Source organism: Apus apus, chromosome 2 (genome assembly GCF_020740795.1).
Source record: "Apus apus isolate bApuApu2 chromosome 2, bApuApu2.pri.cur, whole genome shotgun sequence".
NCBI lineage: Eukaryota > Metazoa > Chordata > Aves > Apodiformes > Apodidae > Apus > Apus apus.
Window position 1 is genome coordinate 16,935,831 of NC_067283.1, and position 25,293 is coordinate 16,961,123.

The 25,293-nt window shown below is 41.1% G+C and overlaps 1 protein-coding gene across 2 annotated transcripts in view; it reads left to right on the top strand.

The window, feature by feature from the left end:
• The window catches only part of MKX (mohawk homeobox), a 47,287-nt gene that overhangs the window by 19,261 nt on the left and 2,733 nt on the right, over positions 1 to 25,293 (top strand). For both annotated transcript variants that reach the window (XM_051612190.1, XM_051612191.1), the window contains exon 5: positions 25,258 to 25,291. In XM_051612190.1, the coding sequence (XP_051468150.1) occupies positions 25,258 to 25,291 (34 nt within the window). The remainder of the gene's footprint in view (positions 1 to 25,257; positions 25,292 to 25,293) is intronic.

Sequence of the window (25,293 nt, forward strand, 5' to 3'; positions counted from 1 at the left end):
AAAAAAAATAAAATAGGGAAATAAAAAGACCAGATTGTTTTCTTCTGAGTGGGATTTTTTATAGGATTCTTCTTAAAATATCTTTAAAACTGGTTCAGTATTGGACTGCAAAATTAGTTTTGTACACCATCACTTCCTCCCATTTTAATTTTTGTTTTCTAAAAAGCTATACACTGAATGTGCCTGACCAGATACACTAATAATCTTATCTGATCCAGCAAATCCTATTTCCCTTTGCACATTTGTGGTTTTTGAAAGTCATTCTGCAACTTTAAAAAAACTCCTTTATGTGTTTAACTGAAATTTTTATGTCATTTGTTCATAATGTGAATACCAGAAGCATAATGATGAAAGCAGTTTAGCGAGACCAGACTTCTGATCTTCCATGTGTATTCACAGAGAAGCTTTCGGGAGGGTTTTGGCACCATTTGAGAAGTGGATTGAAGGGGGAAGCTGGAATCTCTATGTGGACTAACATTGGGCTGTGGATGAGTTTATACCTGGCTACTTGGAAAACTCCTTGATTGTATTTGGAAAATGTGGAGAACCTGGGAGTATTGTTTCTGTATGAGATTTTTGCTGTCCTGATGGAGAAAGGAGAGTGCTCATAAAAACACCTGTTCTGGAAAAAATGTCCCTTCATCTGTGAAGTTCAATTTCTAATTTCTCATTATCCAGAACCAGAGAAGCAGAGCTGGACTATGTTTTATTTAATTGACTTCACTAAAAAATTTAAAAGTTGCGAATTATATACAAGAGGTAGATGTGAAAATTACCAGTGATTACTGAAGTCCTTTTGAGGTCTTCTATACTTTGCAGCATCAAGTTGGCATTAGATAGCTACTTTAGTTCTGTTAAGAGAGAAATACGTCCTAACAGTCAGAGCACACAGAAGGCTTGTACAATATAAGCGAGTTTTATGTGAGGTACAAAGAAAAAATGAGCTGGAGTTTAAAGCAGGATAGTAAGTTGGAGAAGTAAACTGCATTGTAGAAAATCTGGAAAAAGTAAAAACAATTCAAACAGTAAAAGATCAGATAAACAGCTAGAGCTGGAACATCTGAAAAGAAACACACAAAAATAGGTAAAGTGAAATTCCAGTGAGCCACAAAATGTGTTTTCCTTAATTTTTCAGTGGCCTTGAAACCTGACGTTGGAGGCTCTGTCTCTTCTCTTTCACTGATGGCCAGAAGCTGAGGTTATGATGACCAGATTGTTTGGTATGGCACTGACATTTTAAGTTAACAGGGATTGCCAAGACTCTCAGTTATGACACTAAAATATACCACGATTTCTAGGGCCAATTTTCAGTCCCTCCCTCATGCCTCCACATTGATTCAGGCAACAGATGCATGAAAAGCAAAGCAACATTCAAAATAATCCCTTAGCTAACGCTAGGGGAAGGCTGGCTAGTGGGCTGTAGCCAAAATTCCTTAAATGTTACAATGTTTTACATTTCTGAATGTAAAAACTTTCTTTCCAGTGTGAGGTACCAGCCAAATGTCTTGGTTACGGTATCTCAGTAAAAACTGGCATATGGCCTCGTGGTCATTTGTGGGTATTGACAGATTTACACCGTTGAAGATCAAGTTAAATGTTGTCGGTTTCTCCATCTCCCCTTTACTTTGTCAGACTTTTTTTTTCTCTCAGTTACAATTTGTCAACTTTAAATCCAGTTTGCTGGAAAAATGAAGGCTCTTCACGACCTGCCTCTTCAGGAGCAAATTGCTTCAAATTCTTTCTGTTAGCCAAGGTATTTTGTAATGCATTGCAAAACAGCAGCAGAATTGCTCTCCTTGCTCTAGATGTACTTTGTGGGCTAGACACTGTGGGCAGTTTTAATGAGATCTTGGTGTGCTGGAGAGTTTGTCTCAGCCGTTGACTTCAAGCAGACTTTCATCCCAGGTCCCTGCTCTTCTAATTGCTCCTCCCACCCCAGGGATCAGGGTCTGGTTTTGCCCCGCTGTGGGCTAAGATGTGGGGAGCCTGGACTGGTGGCTGCTTGGGGAGCAGGTCCTGGAGCTGGTGTGCAGATTACACCCTCTGCTCCCTAATATTTATGACAGCTTTGCACAGGAGGGGTGGTGGATTGCCCATTACACGGACACAGTAAAGTTCTTTGTCCTACTTTTCTCCCTCTCATGCTATTTAGCTAGTGTGTCTGTTGGTTATTGCATCACTAATTCATCAGTGTCAGTAAGAGCCCAGTATAGCCCATGAGACTGATGTCAGCTAGGGGGCATGGGTGCTGGGTGACACCTGGAGCCCTTCCCTGCCCTCAATATGAGAATTACACTTGTTACGGGCTTCCTAATTATTTTATCTCAGTAGTACTGGATGTTTAGAGACACTTTTTGAAGTGGGGAGAACCTAAAAATGCTTTCCTGCCCTGGCCAGCTCCAGGGACTGTGGTGGTGTTCGTAAACCGTATGATCTCTCATTCATACACACACATAGAGTGCTCTATTACAATGATGCTATCTGTGGAATTCAAGCCTGCTGCCTTGCCATTTTGCAGCTCTTATGCCTTCAGCTCAGAGCTGGGCAGTAGTTCACCATGACAGTGAACTCTGCAAAGACAGACGAACACGGGTTCCCTGGCGAGGAGCCTCAATGATGAGATACCTCCTTGTCAAATCCCATGCCTTGCTGAGGTGCCTACTCCAGCCTGCCCAGCAAATCCCAAAATCCTGTCCACGGAGGTCAGCAGAGAAGACAAAGCTGATCTGCAGGTATTGATCCCAGTGATCCTGTTTTTAATGAAAAGGCCTTCTTTTGCTGTCTAAACCAAAGAAAATAAATGCTTGTTTAAACATTTTAAATGAAAAAAAATGGCAGGTGTCTTTTTAAGCCTGTTTTCTTTTTAGTGTTGTCTCCCAGCATTTCTGCTGCTGCTGCTGTTTTCACTCCTTGTCTAATGAGACTGTGAGGAATAATAATTTCTCTTGGCTACTAGCACACTTAAGTATTAATTTCTGATTGTTACATTTGTTATGGATCTATATAGAGAAAATACTTCTCGATCCTCTATACCTCATTTAACTCACAGATTCAAATCCCTGATTCTCTGCCCTCTTATTTCAAAATGAGCTAATAACTAGACCTGGTGTCCAGCTCCAAGTGCCTTTAGCTTCACCTGATAATTGATGGACAGGCACTCAGATGTTTTCAAACCAAGCCTTTGGAAGTGCTTGATGTTGGACAAAACAAAAACCCAATGTGCCAAGATCTGGTCTGGTTTTTGAGTATTTTGGCCCCAAAGCATGCTACATGGTTTGACACACCATGTTCATGTGTTTGCAAAGCTTTCCAAACTTCCTTTGGTGAACTCCAGCTGCTTTCAGAGGGATCTTTACTGACAGATCAAAGACTGTGACCCTTGGAGAATGTAAGTTCTCATATTTTGGTACTGGTCTTCCTTCATTCCTTGCACAAAATAGGAAAAATAAAGGCTATATTCAGCGCCATGATACTGCTGCGCTTGCTGAGGCTTGAGGAGCTCTGTCATCTCTCTGCAGGGGTTGTGGCTGCTTGGAGACACCCCCTCCCTACACACAGCAGCAGCAACACCCAGCCTGATGTGAGCCCACCAAATCCCTCTCCTGCTTCATGGCCACATCCTCTCTCTGTCCCACCCCAACAGCCTCCAGGCTGCAGCTCCACACTCCCTGCTGTAAAATCCTGTAACAGAGGATGTGGGTCAAGGCTCTGCTGGGGCAAACTTCCCCTCTCCCATGAAGAGTCTGCATCCCACCAGGCAACACCTCCTGCATGCAAAAGAACAGCCCGTGGTCCCAGCTGGGAACAGGAAATCTTGGCAAACAGCCAACTCTGGGTGAGCTGGGTGAAGGGCAGCAGAGGAGGGTTGGAGCAAGGTGCCTGATGGAGGTGGTGGGGAGAGGTGTGTTTGTGCTGCTGGAGTGCGAGGGACACGTGTGCCATGGGTAACATGGTAATAGGGTAACTTCATCCTTGGTGAGCTCTGCTCCAGCTGAGGATTTTGCTCCCTCGGCCCCTGCATATCTTTACAGCTGGATTATGGGTTTAGGAAAGTCAAATGCCCCAAGATCTGAGATACAGGGTAGCCATTTACAGAGGAGAGGAGGAGGGAGAAAATCAGCAAATTCCTGTGATGTATTTTATGTCATCTGTACGTGACACTCCAAGACCTTTAAATGCTTAAACTAAAGACCTAAATACAATTTAGTTAGTAAAAATATACCTTAGTTATAATAAAATGATAATAGTGGAACTTGGCAACAGAGCAGCTAATAAATACTACACTTTTGAAATGTGCCTGGGATCCAAGTACATACTCTTTTACTGTGTAGTTAAAGCATGTGGCAGGACATGCTAAACCAAGATTTTCTTTTTGTCTTTCCAGTGGAAAACTAAAGTTCTTTGTTTAAGTGAAACCCTTTGGGAATTTTTCTTAAGTAAAACAAGGAGCTAAAGAATTCCATTCCCTTTTGCCAACTTTTTTCCTTCTTCAAGCTAAATTATCGATTAATAGGGCATTAAATATCAAATACTACCTCGTTATATTCATACCCTTTCTTATTTTGGGTCCTTCAATGCTTTCTCATTGGTGCTTCAAACAAGCTGAATTAAAAGATGAGATACTCTATGGGGAAAAGACTACCCCTTCTAAACCTTTTTGACCTTATAAAAATAAAGGTCAGTAATCTGAAAGTCATTAAGTTTGCATACATAACCCTATTTCTGATTTTTTTAAAGAAAAAAGTATCTGTACTCCTTTAAGATCTTCTGTCTTCTTCTTCCTGAGCTTCATTCTTTGCCTTCTTCTTTAGCTGTCTCCATTTCAGTACCCTATAGTTTTGCCAGCAGAGCAGCCAAGTGAATGCTTGACCATATTTTTGTCTGGCTCTAGCGAAACCATGATCTGACAATAGAATACTTTTCTCTGGGTTTTCCTTCTTCCCCCTGGGAACCATACTTCAAGGGCAACCTGCTTGTCCAGCTTATGAACATGTGGAAAATCCACTGCTATGCACTAATGATTTTCAGATGGGCAATTGTTGCTGAAAACCATCCCAAGAGCGGCAGCTTCTCCATTGTAGCACCTAACCACTTTGGGACCTCAGTGCTTGTAGCTGATCTGGAATAAACCCTTAGTGCTTATCTATAGGGTGGTGACATTTGCTGCATCACACATATGGAGTAACAAAATTTAGGGAGAAAGGAGGTAAAAGTTACGGTTGAGGGGGGGTTTTTTGGCCGTTGCAATGCGCATCAAAATCTGACACTTATTTTAGCTTGAAAACATAAATGTAGGAAAAAGTCAAGCTATGCCAAAGATCCATGACAGCAAGGCAGAAGCACCCTAGATATTGTCCACAAATTAATCACTTTCAAGCATTTATTTTAAATATTTACAAGGAGACTTGTCACATGCTGGGGGAGAGAAGAATGAGTTTTAAATTTTAAATCATTTCTATTACTGTTATTCTCAGAATATATGTTCTTTTTAAACAACTTTCACTTTTAATCTCTAATTAAAGCCAAAGTTTTCTTTTAATTTTAAAAGCTTGTCCTTGGACTAAAATAACATGGAACATTTTAAAACATTGATCCAAGCTGCTGTAGATACATTTTATTTAAACCACAGAGCCTGCAGTTGGATTCCTTGCTTTGCCAGATCGGCTGCGAACTGTGAGTGTGGCAGTAATGACTGAGGAGTCCTGGATGCTGCACTACCAGCAAGGAGGGTTGTTTTTCTGGAGTTGTTCCTCCCTTTGGGCCCTATTCATGAATGACTTAATCTCTGTGTATGATCAAATGTCGTGCAAGTTACTGTGCACAGAAAAATCAAGGAATGCTTCTCTTCCCCGTGTTCCTTACATGGAATTGCTGTGCCTGCCCAGCAAGCAGTTGGAGAGCAGTGAGGGTGGGAAGCAAGCAGCAGCAAAAACACACACACAAAACCACCAGAAGCAATATAAAATGAGTGAGACCAAGAAAACAGAGAAAAGTTTGAAAGATTAAGTGTTCAAATTGGATTGGGCCGTGGATAGACAGCTCTAGCTTGCCCAGGCAGCACCAGCCGGAGGGGTGAGCTGGGGGTTTGACTGGGGATGTTACGGGGGCAATATGTTGACCATGAAAAACAAAAGCATTCCCCAGTATTTCCACTGGAGTGTCGGCCATAAAGATGATTTCTAGTGCATGTTTCTATTAGTGTGTTTCATCTTGGAAGGCAAACATATTCTGATTAAATGGGCAGATGTCAAGAATTTCAGGAAATGAGTGCTTCCTAAGATTTTTATCCTCTTGACCCAATTGCTTCTGTGGTGTAATTCTGCCTTTTCACAGGATGTTAAACCACTTCCGTTGAAGCCAAGACAGAGATTTTCATTAGTTGTGATATTAATTACACGATGCATGCCATACAAGGAATTTTTCTTGTGATATTTTGGTCTTTTCTTAGAGATGCAGCAGAATATAGGGGGTGAAGCGGTGCATAACTGTCTCCATATTTATATGGTCCTCTTCCTTAGTCTTTCAAGTTTCAACAAAGTTTTCACTTACGTTAGGTGCCATTCTCAGTTAAGAGTGAAGAAAGGACTTGTATTAACTCAGTTGTTTTTCTCATCATCAAAACCCTTCAGCCACTGCAAGAAATTCTGTCTTTCTCTCCGTGCCCCAGTGCAGGAACGGATTGCTGTAGCAGGACTCCCACGCCAAACACTGACTGGGAGCAAATGGGGAATAACTTGACTCAGGCATTGAACTCCTCCAGCTGTCAGTGGAAGCTACACTTGTTTGTTCGGGGCAGTGACTGGAATAGTCGTTAAACAATTTTTTATACACTTGCCATCCCTTTAGTACCGACAATGGACTGAAAAGGTGTACCTTGCTTTTCAGGTAGGTTATGGCTGGAGTATCATTTTAGTTCTAGGAGGCAAAAGACAGAAGAAAATAAGAGCGAAAGGAAGAAGGAAAACTAACATCCAGGAAATAAATCCAGGTGGGATTATTAAGAACAGAAACTTGTCAAAGATTGTAGAGAGAGGAGAGTGCTGGCAGAGGATGGGGAAAAGGGATTGCAGAACTGGGAGCAAGAAGAAGAAGGAAGAGGAAAGGGGAGACACAATGGAGGGGAAGGAAGAGGAAAGAAAAGACATAAAAGGGATGAAGGTAAAAAGAAAATACTGGTGAAGCAGTTATGATGTTAGTACTGGTGGGAATCTGGAGAGTAATGGGGGAGGACTCTAGAATAAATTAGAGAGCATAGGAGATAATAGCATTTTTCGCAGTCTGAAATGAGGTTTGGACTGAGAATGACATTTTCCTTTTCTTATGTGTTTGGCAAACAAGGATAGATAAGCATTCAAGATACTGCCAGCCTTCTTGATAGGCATCTTTGAATCTAATTATTATGTCTAGGGATTTTTTTCCATGTTACACAGGCTAAGAGCAAATACGCTTCTAGAAAAAGAGTATGACCTTGCTTAGAATACAAAGCAAATTAATCCACCCTGTTGCTTACAACTCAGGAAGGAAGAAAAAACAACAACAAAACCCACAACAAACAAACAAACAAACAAAAAAAACACAAATAAAAAAACCCCAAACTAAACCAAAACAAAAACTTAGTCCAAGGCTGGGAGGTACTCTAGTTCTGGTGGCAGTGGGGTGTTTGTTTGTGTGGGGGGGTGTAGTTAGCAATTTCCCAGTTTCTTGGTACATCTGGAATCCCTGACTAAGCTGGACACAAAAGTATAGAAGAGTATTCATACTTTGGCTCAATCATACCCAACCCAGACTTTGGTGAATCCCACCAAGACCTGTTTTGAAAACTGTAACTGGTTTTCAGGCTACTGTAGACAGTTTGGCCAAGCATGAACGCTTCTCTAACCCAGTGTTCCTGAAAGTTTGAACTTCTCCCAGGTCTACTTCTTTCTGTATATTTTGCAGTTTAGATCTCCTGTTTGAAGTTGCAGGCAGAAAATCCTCTTAACCTATTGCATTGTTGGCTGAGGGCAACATCTTTGTGCTCCTCTGAAGCGAGCATCAGTTAGTAGCATAGAGAGGACATCACTTGGAATCCACCCATAGCCTGATCCTGCATGGCAAATCATGCATTCCTATATAGTTCATTATATATATGAACCTAAAATATGTCATGCCAGATCAGATTATACATATCATTTTAAAGTTCAGCAAAAGGTTTTGTTTCTTTTTACTCCCATCATTTTTTAAAGAAACAGAATTTATCTGAATTAAAAACATGATTGGTGGTGACGAGTGGGTGGTTCTGTTTACCCTGCCACATTATATAGTACCACTTTTACTCCTTGTTTGGATAGCAGTCACAAGACCCAGATATCAAGCTGTGAAAGTATTTTTCTTGCAGCAGCCTTTCTTTTTTTGGCAGGCAGTGCTTTGGAGATGCCTCACATTTTGTCATGTGATTGGACTGCTGATGAGGTTTCTGTGCTTGATTTTCCTGGATTCCATCTGAATTAACTCTTCTTTGGGTCATGATCATTAGCACATTTCTGAATGAGTGGGGTTTTGCATCACAGTGTAATCAGCTCCTCATACTCAGTCTCTGTAAGAAAACAGCCTGTAAAGAAGGAATTTGCTGCATTTGTTCCACGTGACAGAAATGTGTTTTCTGTACCTCCAGCTGTCCACATTGAAAACACATTCCTTCTTCACAGTCATATTCCTTCCTGAAACAAGGGAAAATGAGGGGAAATGACTAGTATATAATCGTTCCATCTAAAAACATTCAGCATAGTCCTGTAAACACATAAACTAGTTCTTTGTAAACAAATGTCTTAATTTTCTTTAAACTGCATATTTAGATGTCAGAGAAGCTGGATATGTCAAACACATATGGTTCCTATTGCATCAGAGGCTTTCTTAATTTTGGTATTCTAATTGAAAAGACATTTTTGAAAGCATGCTAACTTTACAGAAACAAATATATCAGACGGTCTGTCTGGTCTAGATTTTATTCTTCTGCATATCACCATAGTCTGGAAACATCATATGCCTTAAATGTGCAGCAGTAAGAACATCCCTCATGGACTTTGAATAGCCCTCAATGCTTGATGTGGAAGCACTGTTTGGGGTAGCTGATGCTGAGGAGCTGGCAGTGGCTTAAATGGGAGAGAATTAGGAAGAGGGAAGGAATGAGCACAGGGACTATAGGTTGTTTATAAGTTTTTACCTTATTGCTGGATCATTTATAACATAAAATGCCCTAGACTAAGTAACATCTTTGACTGGACAAAATCTCTATCCACGTCAGAGAAATACTGCAGGTCTATTTTAAAATACAAGCTGTTTTATAAATGTCATGAAACAACTACCTACCTCAGATAAGGCAAATAAAATTCAGTTTGACATCCAGGAGCATGAACAAGATGTATTCCTTTCTCGTCCTACAAATAATAAGCAGAAAACTATTAAGTTTACATCTGCAATAGCTACATTTGAGATAGCAAAGACATTTGTATCTCAGGCACTGCCATTAGTTTTTCTGCTAGTGTTGCAGTGTTTACCTGCAGGTGTCTGCTCTGCTGAGAGCTGAGTAGTAGGCTTGGCCTGCAGGTTGTGATGGGGTGGCATGTCTTGTGGGGCTGAGTTAGAGCTCCTCTCCAGCAGCACCCTGAGCCCTTTGCAGTGCAGGTGCTGCCCTCTGACCTGCTGCAGTGACTGCACCAGATGTGCCATGGGCTTTGATCTCAATTATGTATAAAACCACCTTGCCCAAGCATACAGAATATTTAACAATAAATTGCCTTTTTTTTAATCCACTGATGTGCACAATACAAAGTTCACAATGGTCATAGAGGTCAATTTATTTATTAAATGGAAATACTTGAGTCCAAAAAACATTATGAATCATTTTGATGTTTTAAGTTCAGGATGCAGAGTAAATTATTCCAAAAATAATGGTAGCCAAATGTCATTCCCTCCAAACGTTTGTGTAATATCTATTTATCTGTGGGCAGATGACTGCTATGTATAATCAGAGGCAGACTTTTGTCAAATTGAGACTAAGTAAACACAGCTGAACACAAGCAAGTTGGACTATGATTTTTTTGAGTTTTGCCAGCACTGTTATGACCTTGAAAATGAGTGTTTCTTCAGAGCAATGTCTTTCAATACGGGAGAATTTTCAGTGTTTCAAATTAGCAAGTGTTGATTCGAAATTTGTCCTGTTTAATTTTAAATATTTATTTATTTATTTATTTAGCAAATAAGATAAAAATGTGTGTTTGCATAAGGGAGGGCATCCTTTCTGCTACTTAGAAAGTAGGAATGTTTTGTAAAAGAGTGTTTCTTGCACATATCTATGAGAAAAAGAATGACAGAAAAAGAGCTTTAAACTCATCTGAAGCTTCATTATTTAGTCAATTTTCTACTGTTTTTTTGAGATATAAATTTTTTTTTAATGTGCTATGCAAGTAAACATAGCATTTAGGCAGTAGATTTCATACTACTACGTATCTAGATACTGTTTTCATCATTTTTTTTAAAATGGTACTTCCGTTTATAAGTTTTGCTTATCTTTCTAAAACTTAGGCTCTGATTAAACATCTTCTACAGATCCTGTTTTTCTCTGAGACACAAAAAGAAACAACTCTGATTTTATTGACAATCAGGAGTACATTTTAAGCCTTAGCTTTTATGTGCTATTTTGCTGCTATATTACCATTCAGTTGAACAGAAAACATTTTTCTGTCTTGATTTTAAAGGCCACAGCATTTGGAGTCTGAAGGAGGCTTTGAACAGAAGTCAAATAGGAATCTTGCTAAAACATTTGTCTTTCAGTAATTGCAGCAAGTGAGTCTCATCCATTGCCAATATCTCAGTTTCAAGGCACTTCTTTGAAATATTTTTTTGTTGTTGTTTCAAGTGCTGTGTAGAAACCAGCTCATGCACCTAATTCAGGGGCAGGATATGCATGCACAGCTTTGTGGCCAGGGGAAACTTTCCCAATGTCCTTGTGCCCCATATCTACAAGTCACACTTCCCAACATGCCTTTTTTTTGGAGGAAGCAATTGCCATCTAAAAATTGGTAATATATGTCAAAACAGTTCAATGCCAGCAGCCAAACTTACAGAGCACTTTGTATTTCATGGGTTGTTAGAGTAAGGCTTTTACTTTGCAAGCCAGGTACCATCCCAGCAGGTCTTGGGTAATTTTTGAAAGAACTGCTGCAGAAGTTTCTTCTCACTTCAGTTTTCTCTTCCACTACTGCTGTAGCAAAAGAAAAATTAGGATGCAGTTGAAAATGGGGAGGAGGTGGAAGAGAAGAAAATGATAAAAAAGAGAACATGACTGGGAAGCTATTTTAATTGAGATTGCAAACAGGGAATATGCTTGTACATTCCTGTATGCTCCTATACTTTGTTCTCTGTACCAAAATGTGGATTTTGGAAACAAAGCAGGAGCTGCTGCTGCTCCTAGGCCTGGCTGAGTAATGCTGCTTTTTAATGTTATACCAAAATAATCTGGAAACGACCGTGATGTCAGGGTTTTTAGATGCTTTGTTGCTTCCTCTGGGCAACTCCTTCTTGGGGACTAAGGATACAGACAGTGTGTTTTGGCATCCTGATTTTTATTCTGGGATTTCTGCTTAACCACAAAAGCTAGTGAGGCTTGTAATAATAAAAACAAAACCAGAATGTGCCAGGTGTCATCTAAGTCCATGGAGTGGGCTTCTGTGTGTTCAGGTAGTGCAAAACAGGCACTAATTGCAAAGCTTAGGACCATCAGGCAGGACTTGCCTTGAGTTATAACAGCTTGGAGTAGCCAGAGGTGTTTGAGTTGGGAGAGGAGGAGGAGAGTCTTACTGCAAATGAGGGGCTCTGGGTGGTCAGCAGCCTTCAGGGTGTGTTGAGCAGCCTTCAAGGTTCTTCTGCCTGAGATGGTAATCGCCAAGGAAGTGCTATCTTGAGAAGATGTGCCTTGAGTTGCTTTTGGGGCTCGGGGTGTTTGCCAGCACTAGCTGAGTCCTGCCTGTGGGGGAGCCACTCTCAGGAGTGGTACCAGGGCTGGTTTTGCCAACACTGGTTTTTTGTTAGTTTGCTCATCTGAAGTAGAACAGTTGGTGGCAGCCAACTAGGTAGGTTTGGTGAGTTATTTGTGTGCCCGGATGAACCTGTGCCCCCAAATACCAGGTTTGCTGGTCGTGCACAGTCTGTTTGCTCCCTGCTGCAGAAGGAGGGTGTGAGGAAAGCGGGTGTCAGCAGAGGTCATTTGCTGCATCTCTTTGCAGACCCTTTGCAGGTCTCTCTAAACTTCACAAACTGTGATGTATAGTCTGGCGCTCTACAGGAAAGCTTTGGCTTACAGGCAAAAGTCAAAACTCTTGCAAAATGAAATAAAAAGCTTTTATTGTTTTAAAGGTGGAAACAGAAGTACTGCTAATACTGGCAGCAAGTTAATTAGAGAACGTGCAACATTTCAGTTCAGAGAGTTTACAGCCTTTGTGTAGCAGCTGTCTGGCTTGTGTGGCTGCTCAGAATCCTCCTCTCATCCAGCATCTAAAGGCTCAAAGCCTAGAGTTAGACTGTGTTGGAGGAATCAAAGAATCCCAGGTTTTTTCATCATAGTTATTCCCTAAAAAATATGAATGTTATATATGTCAGGAACTATGGCTTCCTCTCTAATTGCTCTTCTCTATAGAAGGGGAAATTCAGGATCTTAATTCTTAAAAGGAAGATGAGGATGCAAGGCTATCTACATAAAAACATTATTATTGCTGGAGCTGATTACCCTTTGAAAAGCATCTAAACAGGTCAAGGAAGACACACAAGCAAATTACAGAAGTGTGAGCTACTCTGAGATAAAGTGAGTGTGGTTCCTTCTTAAGCAAAAAGTCCACAGTGATTTCCAACTGTATCTGTGTGAGGAATTGCATGCTGTGATTGCAGATATTTTTCACATTTTAATGCATATTTGTTGTCCAGTTTTCCCTGATTGCAAACCCTGCTGGGTGAATCAAACTGTTTTGGTTTGATTTATGGTAACAGGAGGGAAAAGTGGTTATTTGTACATGCTGATAAAGCTTCTTAGTTGTTTGTGATCTTCAGATCTTTCAAATTATTCAAAATTCATATTTTTGAAGTATGCCAGTTGATTTAACCATAAATACTGTATGGCTTTACCATAAATATGTCTGTGTGTTTTTAGTCTGATATATCAAACTGTTTCAGAAGAGAATTCTCTAATAGAAATCTCCTAACTTCCAGGAGGATGTGTACAAGCTAATGGAAAACAAATGTGTAGTGTTTATGACATTACTGCCTTCTGCATCTGTCTTAACATATTTTTGAAGCACCCTGTCTCTTCACCAACCTGGTATGTTTAAACAAAAGATACTCATCGATTTGAAAGGAAAATATTATGAGGATCTGCTTTAGATAGTATTATCTTTGATCTGGGAGGCTAATTCAATTAGCTTTTAGAGTATGCTATTGGCTTTAACTGCTGTTAGGTCATGTCCACTATTGTGACTTGCGCTACACTGGTCAAGGCAATCAGTGACTTTTTGGGAGAAATATATTTAATAGTTCTGGAAAACGCATTTTTCCCCTGTGGTAATTATACATTGTATTTCAATAATTTGTCATTTTATTGCTACAAAGACCTGGATTACTTTTTATTACTCATTATTTAAAAGGTATGTTATTACTGTCGGAGTTATTACTACTGGTGTAGTTGCTATTTCGGTATAGATTCCAACAGTCAGTGCAGCTTTTTCAGGTGAGAGCTGTTTGCAGTGATCTCAGAGTTGGCATCTTCACTCAGAGAAGCAGCCTGGGCATACTGCCCAGGGTTCGGTTACTCTCTCTTTGAAGGCAAATCTGTCTGGCTCGAAATATTGTGGCTTAGGGTCCTCTACAGCTCAGCAATTGCGTCTCTGCAAACTGCTTCTCCTGGGATGAATGGCAGTGGGTTTGAATGCACCTTGTTGTTATGCAGCATGTCCTACAGTTAGAGGAGCTAAACGGAACAGTAGTAATCTCTGCAGCATCGTGGAGTTTTACAGAGGCCTCCAAATTCATCCAATGGTGCTGTACCAGAACCTGCAAGCAGTATGTCAAGGTCAGGATGAGCTAGTAAGCTCTGTCTCTCCGCACACACCATCTTGGCTGCGATACAGGTGCAGTGATGTGGCGTGGCCCTGCCGTGGTGGGGCAGGCAGTGCTGTGGTGGGGCAGGCAGTGCTGTGCCACGTGTCCTGCTGCCTGGTGCACGTCTGCTCAAGTGTGTCGCAGCGTCTGAGGCCCCGAGCGCAGAGAAGTCTGAATTTGGTCCCGTGTTGTTATCAGTTGACAATGCTTCCCTGCTGGTTTCTTGAAAATCACTGTCTCCAAAAGCAGCAGTGTGTGCTGAATAACAAACCCCTTCACATTCAGACTCTTCAGGTTTGGGAATGGAGCCAACATTCTTGAAGAATGATTTACTGGCCAATAAACATCTGCAAAGTCTGTAAGACTGTCAGAAGCAGTAACATTGAAAGTAAAGATCGTATCAGTAGCAATTCCCCTGTCCTGACAAGGCGTTCAGTGCAAATATTTGTTCAGTCATCCTTGCTCCCATTCCCGTTATCACAGACAGTTTCACATGTTTTGCCAAAATAGCAATTCCATATTCTTCCACAAAGCTGTTCACATCCAAGGCTTTTGCAATGTTAAATACTGGCCTACTACTGTTTCAGGACCTCCCACACGTGCTCCTTTGCAGTGCAGGAGCCTCATCTGTCTTATGCAAAGACTTCGGTGTGTCGGGCTCTTGCAACTTTCAGTTAGTGAGCATCTGCAGTGTTAAGGTTTTGCTGGATTGTGGATTCAAGCTCAATCTGGCTAATTTATTACACTGCACCAATCTCCATGATAGCCAGGACAGTCTGTGAACATTTCTAAGTACAGTTCTCTTGCAGAGTGATTGAAATTGCACTGCATTAGGGCTCAAACGATTTTAAATACAAGATGATGATTGAAGAAGAAAGAGGTGTTTTTGCTTCTCCAAACCCTCTTGGCAAATAGTTACACCTTCCTGAATAATTCTGGGCTTGAGATTCTTCTGCTCCAAGAGCCTTCCTACTTCTGCCTGGTTGGCTGCACTGTCTCTCTTTCACTTGGTGAATAGGAAAACTGAAAACACAGCCCTTCTTGAGATAACTCCCAGTTTTACTAGCATCTCTGAGGGCCTGTTCAGAAGGTGTCTGGGAATATTTAGGGTTTGGGAAGAAATCCTGTAATGGAAATAATAACAGTGCAAGTTGTGGTGAGCAGGAGTGTGAAGGCTGCAATAGCTTCTCAAGGGAAAGCGAAGGGAGCAGAACTAAAAAATTGACTCAGAAGTAATGCAATCAAACATCAAAATAATCCTTGTGCAGCTAGAGGTCAGAATAATCCACATGCAACTATTCCTCCTGCAGCTCACTCAGCAGTGTCTCTTTCTGCTGGTTATTCTGCACGTGGTCAGGGAGGTGTGTGACTTCGGTATAGGTTCCTGTAGTTCCTCAGAATGCTGAAAAAAGGAGTTTTCATCACATTCTAGATTGATGATAAAAGAGATGCTTTTCTAACGTATGTGAGCTGGCCCAGTTTGAAAGAAGCCTCAAAACCCATCTCACATCCTCACTGCTCTTTGCTGCTTCTTTACAAGCAAAGAACTAACATGAACACAGCTGAGCATCTCTGAGGGCAGGATAATTAATTCTGTGATGTGCTGTACAGTGCCACTTCACAAGTTCCATCTGATCCTTTACAAACTTTGATAAAGTTGTTTTCGTAAGATGTCTGTAGGATTTCACAACTGGGGAACTGAGGCACCAAACAATTAGTATTTGAAGTCATTTTAGTTACCTAAGACCTTGTGGATGCTCATGATTTCATAGCTCTTTATACATTCAAAGCACAGCTCTTGTTGACCTCATTTGCACTGCAAACGCTCAGCACTGCTGAAGATGAGAGCTCATGCTCTCAATTCAGAGTTCAGAGACTGGCATCTGTGAAAAGGTTGTTTAGAAAGCTTATCAAGCCCCACACAAACCTGTAGCACAAGGAGAGAGACTGTAAATCACTAACACGATTTACTTGGTGTTGTTAAATCCCCCTGACTATCTCTTCTTGCATTCCCCTCTTGCAACAGCCTCAGAGCTGCTCTGCTGTGGTGCTGAGGTTGTGTGAGGAAGGGTCTGACCTACTGCTCAGGTTGAGCCCTGGAGCAGGTCTGTCCTGTGACTTTGGGGAGGCTGTGACCACAGACAATTCCATATGTGATTGTACCCCACAGTGTGCCTAGTGCCAAGGCGGAATGCTGAGGCATTCCCATTTTTATGCACACATTAATACAGAAGCAGATAAAGATGTCTATATATATTAACGTATCTGTATGTCTTTATAGAGAGAAATAGTTTTAAAATTTCACATGTAATCCCTGGGTTTGTAGGATATGTTGAGTGACAGTTGTCTGGGGTTAGTGTGAGGCTCCTGTGCAGCTTACAGCCATTTTTATGGCTGTCTCACTGCTGGAGCCCTGCATGTGCCCATGCATTTCCTTGCAAGCTGCTTGAATTTTGATGCTTGTGATCACACAGAGCACAATAAGTTTGGGACATAACTAGGAAACTGAGGTTTAGTATTTGGACATAAGTATTGTGCCCATCCCAGTACCCCATGCAGCGGATGGAAGTGGCTACACATAAAAGGACATCCCTGCCAGTCATTTCTTTATCTTCCAGGTGAGTGAAAGAAAGAAACAGTGAATTTCCTCCCCCTGTGGCAGACTTACCCATTCTTTATTCCATGCTGCTGGCTGAACGCACCCTAGAAATAAGTGCTGGCATTCACTTACAGGTTTCTCCACTTGCCTGAATATGCAGCACCTTGTGATTAACGTTGCCTTTATGCAGTCTATGCCACAGCTGAGCCGACGTGGCTCACGGGGGCAGGAGAGGAGCTGGCTCCTGCGAGCGGGGCCGTGGCAACTGGGGGACACGGTTCTCCAATTTCTGCAGGAGGCTTCTGAAAATATCCTGTGTGCACACATTCATATCATAACGTTACACCACATATGTAGGGTCTGCTCCCAAACCCACAGCCAACTAGCATAACAAAATCTGATTTTACTGCTGTAGTGTCAGCCTAGGGTTGAAATATGGCTTTGAAACCCTCCCTTTCGCCCGCTTTTTTAATGAAAAACAATCGGGCTGGAGTGTAATAGTGCTTACCCTGGCTGCATTTGACTTCAGCTTTTTACTTTTAAAGCCTTATTTTAGGCTTTAAGAGCTCCCAATTAAACTTTTTAAGTCCAGAGTGAAAGCCTGAACGTGCCTGCCTGCACAACAGCGAGATTCCTGGGTGGGAAAAGGGTATTTTTATATTAAAAGTAAAGCAAATTAACACAGTGGTATATTTTCTCCCTTCATACTCATTACTCTTTTTGTTCCTAATGAATCTTCATTTGCGATTTTCTCATTTCCTTTTTTAAACATCCTCCATACCATTTCCTTTATTCCTTTTTTTTTTTTTTTTCCTCTTCTACTTTCTCCTTATTTCTTTATTTCATCCTTTCTCTGCTGCCTGATTTGGTTTTCACTGTTAACCCATAGCTGTTTGCAATAGGAGACCTAACTACTCCATCCTTCCAGTCAGCACAATATGTGCTGTAAATCCCTTTCTAAATTACACCCTCCAAAAAAATAATGAAGCCTTGGTCAGACGTTTGTTTATCTGTTATGAAATGCATGTGGGAGACTATCACCAAGGAATCTGACAACATTACACTATTAATTACATGCCAACTCAATGAGGAAAGATTTTACTTCAGTCAGCTTTGCAGGAAACTTGAAAATAACATAATTCCATTTAACCGTCAGTTTGTTAACAACTTGCCTCCAACACTGCACAGCCCAGACTCCCAGTATAAGCTCTGCTAAAGGCTGGCTGAGAAAACAAGTCTCACAGAGTGCCCTGCATCTCACCAAGGAGAACACACTGTCACTGGTCATGGGAAATTTACAGCCAGCCGTGACAGCCCGAACAATGAACTGATTTACACCAGGTTTGTATCTACTTTGCTAACTCATAAATTCTTACATGCAGGTGCATAGTCCAAAACTGTAAGACCATTTGCACCATGCCTACTATTATGTGGGGCTCTCAGTGCACTTAGTAATGCAAATGTTAATACAGACTTGCAAACTGAATTCTCTTTTATGGTTTATAAAATACACCTATCCCAGTCTCTGTGGGCATGTACAGTAATTTTATAAAAATCACATGTATTAAAATGTAACTAGATGCCTACTCCCACTTCAGCAGGCTCCAGGCTGCACAGGGAAAAAAAGTCTCCAAGTTCCCAGGTATTCAGGAAAAAAAACCATGAGAGTACCTCATATCTGATGTTTTGGTGCAGGAAGCAAATTCCAAGGAAAGATTTCCCTGGAAAGGCATGGTCTGAGATGTGATGGCAAAGGGATATTTCCAACATTGACAAGACCCAACCTATGGGTGTTGATAGATCAGATCAGGGCTAAAGCTGTTTCTGGGAAAAAAAACAACACTGGGAAAACAGGGGAAAGTATTCTCTGTAGCTGTCACTGTGAACATAAATTGTCATTGTGCAGTTTGTTCATCTGAAAGGACATAACAGCTGATGACAGGTCAGTTGTTATACCTGGTGTCACTGTGAAGCCAAAAGAGTGAAGTGACATGGTTTTGGGGGTGACTTCATTACAAGCTGCTCCGTAACCTCCTCCTGGAAAAAAGAGAGAGCAGTGGTCAATGAAAGCTTTGCTGAAAAGGAGTTTTCTTTAGAGTTGGGACCCAGAGCTAATTCTTGCAAGTTTCTGACAGCTCTCCTACTTCCACCCAACAACAGGACATGGTAATAAATCTTTGTCAGGAGAATACAGTACCCTCCTGAGATGGCACCAGCTGTGATTGGTCTCAAACGCGCTCCCAGGTCACATCACCTCACCAAGTCTGCAGCCACAGGTCATCTGAAATGCCAACAGGGACTTTTGTCCCTCTGCTGCACAAGCCCTTCCAGCCCCAACCAGGTGATTTCACACTGACCTGCTCACTCCATGAGCTTCTATGGGCAGGAGTGGCTTCACAAGGGACAGCACTGAGCAGATCCTGTGTGGAGGTGTCCTGGGGCGAGTTTGGGGAATGTTTCTGCAGGATACTCTGTGGCTTTAAGTCTCTTCCAGGTGTGAGCTTTCCTGTCTGCACTTCTCTGTAATTCAGACTTAATACGTCTGATGTTCCTGAGGAAACCTGGGAGGATGGTGCAAAAGGAAAAAGGTTTTAAGAATTTCTGTGCCACATCAGATGAATTTTGTCTCTGTGTGGAAAACCTTTGGTAGTGTGGGTTGCTGACTGAAACTTGTGTGTCTTTTCACATCAGGCTCAAAATGGGAGCCCTTCGAGTGTGAGCATGGGAAGGCCAACCCCTGCTTCCTGCAGTTCAAGCTAGAGGAGATAAGGTTTGCTGTGCTGGGGTTTTTTGAAAGATGTTAGTCTTTGTATCAAGATTAAATAACACTTCTATGAGGAAAGGGCCTGGCCTGATGCTTTGGGGTACAATTTCCTCTCTTTTGCCCTGCTGGGCAAGCTGGGTTAAGGCACCTTCCCTCCCTAGATGTGGGGGAACACTAGTGATGTTGTGTGGTTCATAGTTTACTTGAGATCCTTAGGGAGGAAAGGAGCTGTGTCAATGCAGAAGAGAACAGGAATATTAACTCCAGTTAACCCTATTTTGATCTCAGAGAACCAGAGATTTGAAAGTTGTATGTGCCCTGAAGTTGTGGTTTGGAAATTAGTAGAGTGAATGGTGGGGGGGTAGGGGGGGGGGGTGTGACCTACAGAAATATCTCATATCACCACTAATTTACTCACACATGTAAACTTAATTTTTCATTCACTCGTCCCAACTTATTTCCTGTTCCTCTTTTTGCTTGTTTGGAAAATGCTGGTCAACACATGTTAAGCCTGAGTCTCCAAAACCAACAAAAGAAAGTTCAGGAGAGGCAGTGAGAGAAACAGCTGAATAACATTGCCAATTTTAAAATTAAGATAAGTTATACAGGACCTTTTATTGAACCAACAAGTATTTTATAGTGCGTTTTTTCCCTCTGTTTCGAGCTGGAATAGAAGGTGTGTAATTCATCAGGAATCTGTACATGTTTAAGTAGCTTCAAGACATATGATGGTATGTGGGACTGAACTGCTGTGTTTTGACTTCCACGTCCATTTTTTCCCCACTACATAATGTTCTGTATCCTTTCCTCCCTGTCTCATTCCCTCATTCACACATTCTTTCCCCTGTTGGTTTCAAGCCATCTTTGCTTTGTCAGTGTTACCTGATAACACAAAGCAGGGTTTTAAGCCAGTTGTTGCAGTTCGCCTTGAGCTGTGTATAATACTGAGCAAGGGAGCAACGTGGATGCTTCTTGGTCCTACGTAAGTGGTTGGTCTTTCCTTTGCCATTCCCAGCAGAACCTTTAGGTGAAATCAGTTCTTCATCAGACATGATATTCTTAGGTCAGAATTCTTAGATCCAAAGAATAAAACCTAACTGTAATTAACATTATTTAGCATACCCCTGAAGTCATCCAAGTATATAAAAGTTATTAGTCTGGACTCAGTGAACAGTAAGAATCTGAATTTTTCTGAAATATTTGAATGTGCCACAAGCACCACGTAGCCAGAGAGCCTTTATATGTTATAAATTGGACTAGGCATTTATGCTCTGGCTTTCCTCTCCAAAACTGGATGCAGTATGTGAGAAGGCACTATGTATGTACTTAGATATATATCTTCTGGTGAATTATTTATATCTATTTTGACAACAGTCAGGTGTAATGACAATGTACTGGAGGTAAGTGATGCTATTGTCCAGTTTAAGGATGGTTTGCCTGCAAGAACCCTGGGGCTTATTTTCTTTGGCTGGGCCTTTCTGATAGCAGAAGAACAAAAGAAAACATTTTCAATATAGGAGAAATCCTGGAAAATGCTGCTCTTAAATGCTTTTGAAATGGTCAAAGTATTGCCTAGGCATGTTGTCTTTGGACTTCTGGGACTCATTTCCATCTCTGCTAAAATGGGACTGCAGGCTACCTTGCAAGAGAGCTGTCAGGATCAGCCAGTGAATATTTATGAAGAAATTTCGTGGTGAAAAAAAAAATATATATGCTACATATATTATTAATAATTATGTGAGTCATGAAAAATACCATACTGTATCACAAAGCTAGTATTGTCCAGTGGCTACACTCTTGGCACTGCACGCTACGGTAAACTGTATACTGAAAACTCATACTAATGGAAAGGTATACAGGATTCCATTTGTAAGTGATTTATAGTGACTTCCTATTATAAACAAGAGGGAACAAATATCCTGCCTTGCTGGTTTCTTTGGGCGGATGGTAAGAGCAGAATGAGACATTCCTGGCCAGGCAAAAGCTGATTCTCTGGATGCTGGCAGCTGAGAGCAATATGAAGCACCAGAAAGTGAGGTATAAATGACAATCTCTAATTTTAAGTTATTGAATTTCCATTTTCATGGTATTTAAAATTTTCCAGTTGTAGAGCAAACAATCACTGCTTCCAGACTTGTAACAAAAAGATGTTTCTAATGTTTAATATTAAATAGACTTTATGGGATGTCAATATATACTGAAAGCCTACCAACATCCTTTTACAAGAAGCACATTGCTTTCTGAAACAGAACAAACCACCTTCAGCAGCAGCTTCTTTTTGGGTTTCGATTTAATAAATATGCTATTGAGCACAACTGTAGTTTGTTTAGGAAAGTTATTTGTGCTGCCCAGTGGTATGCTGTCAATAAACTTCAACCTACACCCTATCAAGTCTTGGCAACATTGTGGAATATAATAAAGCCTCAGCACTGGCTTTCTCTGGAGTCACTTGGCACATTGATCTAAGTGTGACAATTCTGTAAGGGTTGAAATTTGTGTGACAGCCTGCCTTGATCTAATTAGTGAGAGGACCACACTTTTTCAGGAGAGACCAGAGGTGGCTGCCATGTGAGGCGCTTGGAGAGGGCAGCTGTGATGCATCCTTGGTACCTTTCATGAAGTGCTGCCTCTGATGTAGTGAGAGAGGGCTTGTGAGTGAAGTGTAAGGTCTGCCCCTCAGTATTGGCTCTGGGGCAGGTCTTTAGCTAAGTCAGTGTGTGGAATAATTTCTCCATTCCTTCTGTCACCATTTCCAGAGATGTTACCCAGTCCCAGTTCTTCATTAAACAGTCTCACCAAAATTTTCCTTTTACAGTTGAAATATACTTTTCAATTTTTCTGCAGATATGCCAAATATCAAAAGCTTTAATTATCAAAAGCTTTAATTAGTAGTCAGGAGTAATTTTGTGATTCTGTAGTCAAGAGTAAGGCAGGTGGATTGGAAAAGATAAAGCAAAATTTTGGGGAGGATTCACCTTTTTTCTTTTTTTATTTTTTGAAAAGTTTGATAATTTATTGTTGTCTCTCTTCCCTCTCTTGTCAGTGAAGAGCCAGATGTAGCCAGACTGTGTTTATCCCAGGCTGAGCTAAGCAGTGAAGGCTGTAGTTACACCACCGGTTTAATCTCCAAAGGAGAGATACAGTCATCCCTCATTCAGCTTACAGCATATTCACATGGATGATAATGGGAGTAGGTGGCCATGGAAGAGGGCTTTGCTGTGTGGTTGTGCAGCAGAACTTGGTGATGTTGAACTGTAGTGTTGAAGAGGTGGGCTGAAACCACTCCATGCAGGACATCTCTGTTGTTTGTGAACGGAGTTTGGACTACGAGCCTGGATAAAGATCCATGACTTTGATGGCAAATTCATTACAAGTGAGGTGAACCCTATTGTTCCTTTTAAGTTGCATCACTTTGGTTTGACCGGCAAGGTCACACAGAATCACACAGAATCATTCTGGTTGGAAAAGGCCTTTAACGTCATCAAGTCCAGCCTAACTCAATACTGAGCCTAGTGCTAAACCATGTCCCTAAGCACCAGAAGATGTCAGGGAGAGAATGAGGAATGGCCTTTGTCTCTCTCAATGTGGTAATGCCCATCAAAAATTGACGGTAATACTTCTTTCCTTCACTAAGGGCTGCTCAGACAGATGTGAGCCGCTTGGTGCTATGATAGTGCAAACTGGGATCTGCTGTCAGAGGTTTGGAATGGCAGAAAAGGATTTTTGGCAAGAAGAAAGAATCCTGTCCTTTGAAATTGTGGATTTTCTGACTTCATTGTACTAAGATGCTTTTGCAGCAGTTGTTACTGAGAGCTTTGCAAATTATCAATGATGGTTTTATTGTAATGCAATTTTAAGTTTCTTTGACATAAATTATTTGTTTGAAAAAATATAAACTCTGAATGGAATTAAAAAAAAGACTTGTAATTCAGAAAAATCTTCAGCAAAGTCAAAGAATGGGTATCTCTTTGCTCCTTCATTTTATTTTTTAGCCTTGGTACTGCTTTTATATGCCGTGGACAAGCCACTTTCTTTTAGAGCTGGCTGAATACCAGTAAAAAATATTTGCAAATACTCTTTCAAATAAATGCTGGAATTGGAATGTGTGTCACCATTCACACCTACTTTGCTTAGAAGTTTGTACAAGCAATTTTTTTGTTCATAGGAAATATTTTCCAACAGCAGAAGAAACTGACAGATGTTTGAGAGGAGTATATTTGTATCCAGGTTTGGTCTGGCAGTGACGTTCTCTTTTACTTGCCATTTCCATTTCTATACCTACTGACCTATTCAGTCCTAAACCTCCTCTTTAAAATTGTCTCTTAAAAAAAAAAAAAATTAAGCAGGGCTGAAAATTTTTTTGTAGCCAAGTACAGCATGAAGAAGGAGAGTTTTGGTCTATCTGTACCAGCCTAAGGGTTACTGATTTAAGATGCACTCTTTTGGAACAAAATGTAAACCTTGGTCACTTGTGGACATTTATTTATAAAGCTATTTTGTGAAAGGAGGGAGGCTTGCTAAATCAAACAGCTTGGCAAACATCTGACCTTTGAAATTACACCTGGTCTCCCTGCATTTCTTTGGTGAGACTGTGGTCTTCAGTGGTCACCTTGAAGTCTTGGAGCATTGTGGTTGGCCTGAGTTGTTCGATGTGGGTTGGCTAGATGAGCAAATGGGCTGAGGGCTGCTGGTGGGCAAAGGAGCTCTGAAGTGGAGAGTTGCCAAGGGCTGCAGTGGGCTTGGAGACCTGTTCCACTGGAAGCTTTGTTTAAAAAAAAATATTCAATTTCTAATTAATAATCTGATGGAAAACTTGCAATACAGCTGGTTTTTAGTGGCAAATCTAGCCTCATAAAGAGGTGCATTATTTTACAAGATTTATGCTGCATTTTTGGGTCTTGTAGCCATTAGTGCTTGTGCTGTTGCTATTTCTTTTGTTTGACTTGTTCTCCATAGGTATTGCAGTTAGGCAGCTGCTTCTCACTCCTCTATAATGTGTTTCAGTGTCAGGATAGCAAGGCCACTGAATAAAACTTGCACATTTTTGCCTGGTAAATATTTCTGGTTTCTCTGCAACATCAGGACTGAATGAATGAACAAACGTGACTCTTGATGGGAAAGTGTAGCTTGTGCCTGTGATGCAACTTCATCTTTGAAGGCTTTTAACCAGGTGTGCTTGTTACTCGACTCCTTCTCAGCCTGCTTCTGTGACTGTGGTGCAGCCTGGGCAAGGGGCGCATTGAAACCCACACACATCATGTGTGCATGGGTGAAAGTCCTATTTTTAGTGCATACAAGAAGGCATTCACTGAAAGGCAATGAAGCTGATTTTTATTTTTAGTTTTTGCAGTTCCTTGTGTCCTTGGGATTTATGATTTGAAAAACTAGTTCTATCACCCTGGGAAATGTAGGTGAAGCTCCAAGACGAATGTTTTTCTTGCTATTGCCCAGACAACCTCTGCCTGGACATATGCTGGTGTGGGATGCACTGGGCAGGGTAAAGCACCAGTTCTGCCAGCATGGTTCTGGTGAGACTCAGTGAGGCTCTGCCTCACCAAAGCCTATTTCTGTAAGGCCATGTCTCCGGAACCTCCCCACAGCATTTTTGCATGAAGCTGGCCCTTTATATGTGAAACAAAGAACTTATTTGGAAATCTGGTATCAATTTTAGAATTAGTCTTGGGTTATTTTTCCATGTGCCTATTCCATGAACTTGCTTCTTTTAAAAACTATGAAAAGAAAATAGAGTTTTGTTTTGTTTTGTTTTCAGAAACTCTGGAGAATGGACCAAATAAGTGTGAAAGGT